We start from the raw sequence: 8,023 nt of genomic DNA, 5'->3' as shown, positions 1-8,023 counted from the left end.
AATCAGCAGACCGTTTATTAACTGACGCACGACGTGACCAATGAAATGCATTTGCTCGGCAACAGGAGGGAAGTGTATCCATTGACTGCAGAAAAGGGGCGGAGCCACAGCCTCTTCTCTCCAGCCGACCTGTCAGCACTGCGGCTACAAGCCGACGGACTTGTTCAAAGTTGTATCCAGGGACTCCCGTCGGCGCTAACATGGCTCCTGTCGCACAGTTAAAAGAGGCTATCGCCGATGTGCATGAGGGAATCCGGGCAATCCTTCTGGGACCGCCGGGAGCCGGCAAGGGAACTCAGGTGAGCTAAAAGCGTTAGCATGTAGCCTGCTATCAGTGGGTCGGCGCATGGTCGCTGTTGCTGGTTCTGCGCTCAAACCGTCCGGTCCCTCTCGATCTGTTTGCACTAGATATCAGTTGCCACGCTGAGACATCACATGGTGCGCTGCTGGTAACTCCTGCACTGCCATTTATATCCAGGTTGATAATAATATCAGCCAGCATTAAATGCTGCTCCAAAACATCTTGAAAAGTTATACATATTCTTTTAAATAATTGCTCAGTTTAAGTGAGTGAAATGAAAACAGTGCCATTTTAATCAGAATAAAGTTTCCATTCAGAAGTTTTATTGACAGACGTGGAGTGCTTATGAAACAGATGCTGGAGTGTATATTTTAGTTAATCGAATTAATCGCATTTTTCATATCTGCCAAAGGTCTCCTGAATGAAGAATTTGGGTTCTAGGATATTTAATAATTGTAGTGCATGACTTACCAATTGAATACAGTAAGAAGAGAAGATTTGAAATCCAATTTTCTATTGCTCAACTGTGCTTCATAAATGAAATCCAAAAGTAAAGGTCAACCACATCCGCAAACCAGTTAGGCCTGGTGCATTATTCAGAAATGTAAAACAAATACAGCAGTACAGTTAAATAGATAAAATAAAGCTGTCTTCCGAAATGTGAAACAAATACAGCAATACAGTTAAATAAATAAAATAAGACTTTTAAAAAATACAGCGATTCAGTTAAATAAGTAAGATTCTGAAATAAAATAAGGCCGTCTCAAATAGGCACTTAAGCTCAATATAGCAATTCAAAAATGAATAATAGAAGTATAACACCTCTATGGGTCCTTCAATGGGCCAAAATTCGAATGCGCAAGCATTTGCTCGCCACCGTTGATACTCATAATTAGTGTTACATTTTTTAACGCGTTAAATTGCGGCGTAATTAATTAATCGAATTAACGCGTTAAAATGACAGCACTAGTTTATTTACGTTTGTCATCTCTGCTGCAGGCCCCTCGACTTGCTGAGCAGTACTGTGTCTGCCACCTGGCCACAGGAGACATGCTGAGAGCCATGGTGGCGTCTGGCTCGGAGCTGGGGAAGAGGCTGAAGGCCACCATGGATGCTGGCAAACTGGTAACTCGCGTGTTCCTTGGTCGTTTCCTGCTTCACACAAATGAGTTTGGAACTCACCAGAAATCTCTAAAAATGGCCTGCAGCCTTTATAATGAGTTGTCTGAAACCTGATGCTTATGACTTATTTACTTGTTAACTTTCTGCTGACGCTCTTTAACTTGCATGCCTGCATGCTGCAGATCTTCATCTCATCATAAACATGACATAGCCACCTTGTGATTTTACATTTTCTCTAGTTATCTAAAATGATCTAGGGTTTTGTGTGTCATTCCCTTGTTTATTTAAGAGGGAAATGAAATACAGTGGTACTTCGGTTTTCGAACGTCCTGGACTTCAAACAAATCGGAATTCGAACTAAAGTTTTGTAAATTTTTTTTTTTTCTTCTGATTTCTAATGAAAATCCAGAACTCGAACGCCCACGTAAAAAGCCGGAAAAACATAACATGCGCGGACCGATCGGCTGACCCACGACTCGCTTTGTTATTGTGTGTAACGCAGCCTCTGTATGCAGACGTGTCCCGTTAGCTCCATTTACTGACTGTTTTTCGTTCATATTGAGGTGTGAAACCTTTCGAGTGTCACAGGGGAGGTGCTGGAGCGCTCACTCTAGGGTTTGATGTCCTGTTGTGGGCTGGAGCTGGGACAGGGATGAGGCGAGTCTGGGACAGAGCGTGACTTGGTTTATGACTTTGTCACAGCCAAACTGCACAGAAGCGCACATTCAGAGCTTGACACGCACCGGGCACCTCTTCACTTCTGGAGAGATGTCACTCACTCGGCAACCCCTCCCACATGCAGCGGCCACACACATAGAGGAACAGCGCACCTGTACCAGACACTCTACATTCACTCCTACAAAAGACTATTTTAAGGCTTGGAACGCATTATTGCTTTTTCCATTCATTGTAATGGGAAAAATCGATCCAGATTTTCAACAAATTGCTTCTCGAACGTCCGAACCGAGGTACGACTGTACACGACAAAGCCTGGATAGAGGTGGTTAACGTGAAAGATGAAGACAATATTATTCTTGTTTTGATCAGATGTTCGATCAAGGATGCATGGTTCTCAGCTCCACACATGCTGCTGCTCTCTCTCACAGTCTGTGCTGCTTTCTAAACAACAGCCTCCCACTCACATTTCTCTCCAGCCTTTTGCTTTCGTTTTCCTCCATTTTTTTCCCCCATGTGCGTCAGCTCCCTGAACTCTGATCTGCCACACCCCACTCCACTTCCACTTTGCATATGCAAACAGAACACAAACACCTTTGATCTCACTTTTTTTTGTGTGATTGATGTCTGTCTGTTTTTTTTTTGTCGACATAGGTCAGCGATGAGATGGTGGTGGAGCTCATTGAGAAGAACCTGGACACTCCACCGTGCAAGAATGGCTTCTTGCTGGACGGTTTCCCTCGAACTGTAAAGCAAGCCGAGATGGTTGGTAGTGGGTTTTCAGAGTAGCTCAACACTGAACTGCTTGAACTTTTCTGGTAAAATGGAATATGATACCTGCCAAAATCCTTGTTGGAAAGATGGAGAACACCAAGTGTGTGTATGGGCCTGTGTTGCTGCCTCCCAGTGGGATATCAAATGGCAGAGCCATCAGTCATGGGGCTTCTGTTTGTCTTTCAGCTGGATGACCTGCTGGACAAGAGGCAGGAGAAGCTGGACTCAGTGGTGGAGTTTGCTGTGGATGACTCTCTGTTGGTGCGCAGGATCTGTGGCAGGTAGAGTCTTTTAAGTTCTCTCAGTATTGACTTACTGACTGCTTCTGCTTTGACAACTGTATTTCAAGCACACCTAAGATCCATACTCACTGCTTTGTCATGCTATTGACTGATAAAGACGCTGATAAAACATGGCTTCAGAGCTTTTCCTCAGGTCTGGATTCACATTTGGACAAATGATTTTTACATAACTCTCATTGTCCCGAGCCTCCTGTGGTGCTGACCCCTTGGTCTGTGTGAACACTTTGAGAGGACACCCCCATGTGTGTCCCTCTTGTGATGAAAGGAAAACACAGGATGTTTACAGAGGATGGTTTCTCTAAGCGGGGGTCTTTGTGTGTTCTCTGGGGTCTGCAGTGGACAAAAGAGTGGGTGACAAACAGAGGTTGATTCTCACTGTCTTTCTACTCCCAACATGTCCCGTCCTTCACCTCGCTACAGACTCATTCATCAGCCCAGTGGACGCTCCTACCATGAAGAGTTCAACCCCCCGAAAGAGCACATGAAGGACGATGTAAGTAGGTGAACCATTGGGCTAATGCTTCTGATGTCGACTTAACCGTCGCGAGCGGATGAAATCATGGCCAATGATCAGAAATGTTCCTCCAGGACGCTGCGTCATTGACCCCATGAGTGGGTTACATGAAATCCCCGATACTTCTGGACGTCAGGGTGTAGCTCAGGGGTGTCCAAACCTGCACTGGGTTGGTCGTCCTTGCTGTACATGCAAGAATTGATTCCAACGTAACACATCATGCAGACTAAATTTCTCAGAAATGGAAGATAATGTTCCCTCACTTGCTGGACGGTGTTCAGCTGACATTTCATCTTGTTAACTCTGAAGTTTCTCTCGCCCCGTCAGGTGACCGGGGAGCCCCTGATGAGGCGCAGTGACGACAACGAAGCCACCTTGCGTTCCCGTCTGGAGGCGTATCATCGCCAGACAGTCCCCCTGGTGGACTACTACAGCGCTCGGGGTCTCCACACTGCCATCGACGCCTCCAAGAGCCCCAATGTCGTCTTCGCTTCCATCGTCGCCGCCTTCACTGCCGCCACGGAAACTCCAGTCCGAGCCAGCGCCTGTAAACACCAAGTCTTCTTCATCTAAACAAACTTTCCTCTGCCTTTCCCTCTCCTTTTTGCTGCCCTTTTCTCCCCTTGAATCATCATAGCACTTTTGTTGAAACTGCTTTCCACAACTGTGAGACAGTCTGAAGGACACCCCATGGGTTAGATGGGAAGAGAAGCTGGATTCAGCCACCTGGAGCTCCTCCTGGTCGCCTACTCTCTAATCACAAAGTGCTTGTTGCCATTGACTGTCGATATGGGTCAACAGTATTCCTGATTGTGTTACGTTCCAGTCTGCTCCACTATTTCAGTTGGAGTATTTCAGATATGTTCACACCTACGTGGCTTAGCATCGCTACCTCCCTAGTGCTCCGTATTATTATTTGGTGGCTTCATTCTGACGTTAAAGATGCTTCCTGGGGCTTCAAAAGCAAGTCACCATAGTAGCTAGCTGCACATCACGCGACCACGTTAGCTGTAAATGCTAACAACGGGGTGAAATTAACTAAAAAATGCCCACTATTTTCCTACTTTCGTCTCAATTGAAGGGACAGGAACCCGGCAACCTAGTGATACGTTTCTACTACCTGAAGAGTTTTTCCCCTCTTTGCATGCATCACCACAGGATGTGTGCACAGATAATTAATACACCACGAATGGATGATGCTGGAAGTACAGATTTTTCATCTCAATGCAGTCACATGCTCCCTGGACCCCCCAAATGTGCACATCTTGACGCCTGTACATTGATTTTACATGTCAGTCAGCCACTTTTGATGCAGCAGTTTCATTCGGTGTGAACGTACGGACGTCCCTAAGCCAGTGACAGTGTTTCCTTTCCATGCTACATGGCAGTGATCTGGCCTGTGAAACCCTGGTTATGATTTAAAACAGACGTTGACACGCTCTTACTGACTCTTCAATATATGGTTCAGTGAGCCTTGGTGCGTTGTGGTGGAGATGAAAGAAGTAGTTTAAGGTAGTAACTAGTACTATGCATTTGTTTTTCTTTTAGTCCCTCTGAGAAGCAACCGTTCTATTATCTAAACAATGAGCTCTATGTAGTACCCATTCCTCAAATGAATGTTTACAAGGGTGTCCAAGCCGCTCCAGAGAGGGCCGCAGTGGGTGCAGGTTTTTGTTCCAACCAATTAGACGCACACGGTTTAACCCATCAAAAGTCAGCTGAGACAAGTAGCACCAGCCTGACTATCCCCTGTTGGCAGACTCAGTTGAGTTGGAACAAAATCCTGCACCTCCCTGACCTTTAGACGGCCGGTTTGGACACACCTGATGTAGAAGAATTATTCTTTCATCTCCCGTTTCCTCGACATTCCCTTTGTGTTTTTCCCCTCCTTTGTCCTTGTTCCCTGTAATACGGACAAATGGTTACCAGAACTAATTTGCTTTGTTTACTTGCCTATTGTCGTCATCTGAAAATGATTACCACACTTTCTGTGGAACTGAATCCGGTGTTGACTTGAATGAGGCTTGTTATTGTTCTTGCTTTTATAAACACACTCTTCATTTTGTGGCGGCTGAGTTATCAGCCATTGGATGAGTTGCCACACAGTGATCGCCATTGTTGATTTCTAGGGAGACGATAGATAGAAACTTGAAGTGACAGGAAAAATGTAGAAGAATGATTTTAGATGGAGAGTCTGAGATAACGTTAGTTCCTGCTCGAGTCAGTGGACTCAAGGCTTGATAAGACATTCATTTGTGAATATCTTCAGCTGTTATTGAAGGCATCCCATTCCTTAAAATCGAATGTTCTGCTGATAATTTGTGGTTATTTTGAGGCCCACTCCGGGTAGTAACGTGACGACAACAATCAGCAGCTTCTTCTGGATCAAACAGTCTTATAATAAAGGACGTCTCTAGGAAGTTCCCTCTGTTTCCGCCTCTCCTGGGAGAGATTTGATCCTCTTCTCTGTAGTTGCAGTGTCTTTGTGGATGTTCCCCAGCAGCTGGAGTGTGGAGAGGGGACACCTGAGAAGTCAAAAATAGAAACTGATGTGCTAACAGGCTGCGCTAGTTTCAGCTCGTGGTCTCACCTTCTTACGTTGGTTTTATCTGTGCCCAGGATTGCTCATGCAGACAGTGTCGCCTTGGCTTTGACTAGAATACTGATGTTCAGTCCAGGATGCTGTGATGGGAAAACTAAAGGCAGATGTTCGGTTGCCTGAGTTTACAGATGCAGAAGCTTGTTTTATTACGTGATATTGAGTCTGTCATTTTTAACCACTGTCATGCCACTGCCCCGTGTCTTGGTGCTGCTGAATTTGCTTGTTTGTTTCAGTGTCAAGGTTGTCATTCCTGGGAAGACTAGATGGTGGTTGCCGGTCAGATGGTGAGGGAGATGGTGGAGAGGAGGCACCGTGTTGAACCATGGAAGTTGAAGAGAAAGATGAGATTCTTGGCAGTAAAGGGGGTCATGGTGTAGCTAGATGATCACCGAGAGATGTGAAGATGGTTCATTTAAACTCCTGGCTGATCCCAGTTTAGTCAGTGAGGTGCAGCCCATTGTGCCCTTGTCTTTGTTGCGTGTGCTGGTTCCCATCCCTCGAAGGTGGACTGATCAAGCTAATGAATCCGGCAGCATTGTATTGTTCATATACTCCAGGAGTTTTTACAGAACTCCCAGGGGCTGAGCCTGAAAATCCCGTCCAAAACTTGAATGTTAAGCAGCAGTTCAGAGTTGCTCTTTCTAAGTGTTGTGCTGCGAGATTGATGTTTTCTCCAAAAAATACAGTTAAAGAACATGTAGCTTGCCATTACTCAGCATCAAGTGATCACAATATTAACGTTGGTGCATCACCCAGAACAGACACACAATCTGGAGAGAAATGAAGCTTGGTGTTTATTTTTACTTTTTAATGTGTTGCTTTTGATAAGCTGTGTGATGATGGAACAGGAAACTGAAGCAGCTTTTGCAATACTAATAATCTGCCACGATCTACAGAGTTCTGTGTAATGCTATCTTGTGTTATCAGTGAATGTGTTGATGACCTTTGAATGTGACGCTATAGCCTGTGTCTTATCTTAGTCATTGTGACTCTAATTCACCAACCATCCATTTCTCTTGCAGCTGGATGAGGCCTTGGATGCTTTGTTTCCTGGATATGTTAAAGGAGTTCGACTGGATGACACAGTGATGTCTGGTGTGGGGGGTCGAAAACTGGGGAAGACCCTAGTCTTGGCTGCGTTGAGTTAGAACATCAGTGTGTACTCCCAATAAACCAGTTTTGATGCTGCCCACACTGCTTTCTGTTTTTGTCTGAGTTTACGTGGTTTGTCAAGTTTTTACTGTTTCTTTTATAGAATCAGAGTCTAATAAGGCTTTATAGAAGCTCAAAGAGGAGATGAGCTTCTGAGAGGTTTTTACACCTCAGCGTTTCTTTTTATTAAATATGATATTTATTTAATACAGCTCAGCCGTTGAAGTTGTTGAAGTGGATGAAGTTATAGCACTTGAGTTTTGGATACATTTCCTTCCTTTGAGTAATTCATGAAACGGGTTGGTGCAGCGGCGGCAGTGATGCGGTCGCTGTATCGGACTGTTGTGGTGAAGAGGGAACTGAGTCACAAGACGAAGTTCTCGATTTACCGATCGATCTACGTTCCCACCCTCACCTAGGGTCACAAGCTTTGGGTAATGACCGAAAGGATGAGATCGCGGATACAAGCAGCTGAGATGAGTTTCCTCCGCAGGATGGCGGGGCGCACCCTGAGAGATAGGGTGAGGAGTTCGGTCATCCGGGAGGAGCTCGGGGTGGAGCCGCTCCACATTGAGAGGAAC

The 8,023-nt window shown here is 45.3% G+C and overlaps 1 protein-coding gene across 2 annotated transcripts; it reads left to right on the top strand.

The window, feature by feature from the left end:
- The first annotated feature begins 109 nt into the window (after nucleotides 1-109).
- Nucleotides 110-7,541, top strand: ak2 (adenylate kinase 2). 2 transcript variants are annotated; one of them, XM_053862354.1, is made up of 7 exons: nucleotides 110-299; nucleotides 1,301-1,426; nucleotides 2,753-2,863; nucleotides 3,059-3,153; nucleotides 3,595-3,667; nucleotides 4,016-4,235; nucleotides 7,313-7,541. In XM_053862354.1, exons 1-7 carry the CDS (start codon nucleotides 201-203, stop codon nucleotides 7,318-7,320), a joined length of 732 nt encoding a protein of 243 aa, XP_053718329.1. In that variant the 5' UTR covers nucleotides 110-200; the 3' UTR covers nucleotides 7,321-7,541. The 2 variants fall into 2 exon arrangements, with proteins under 2 accessions (XP_053718329.1, XP_053718328.1); XM_053862353.1 differs by lacking the exon at nucleotides 7,313-7,541 and having other exon boundaries at nucleotides 4,016-7,303.
- Nucleotides 7,542-8,023: the final 482 nt, after the last annotated feature.

Source organism: Synchiropus splendidus, chromosome 4, assembly GCF_027744825.2.
Source record: "Synchiropus splendidus isolate RoL2022-P1 chromosome 4, RoL_Sspl_1.0, whole genome shotgun sequence".
NCBI classification, from domain to species: Eukaryota; Metazoa; Chordata; class Actinopteri; order Syngnathiformes; family Callionymidae; genus Synchiropus; species Synchiropus splendidus.
Note: the sequence above shows the minus strand (reverse complement) of the source record. Positions and strands in the feature narration are given on the sequence as shown.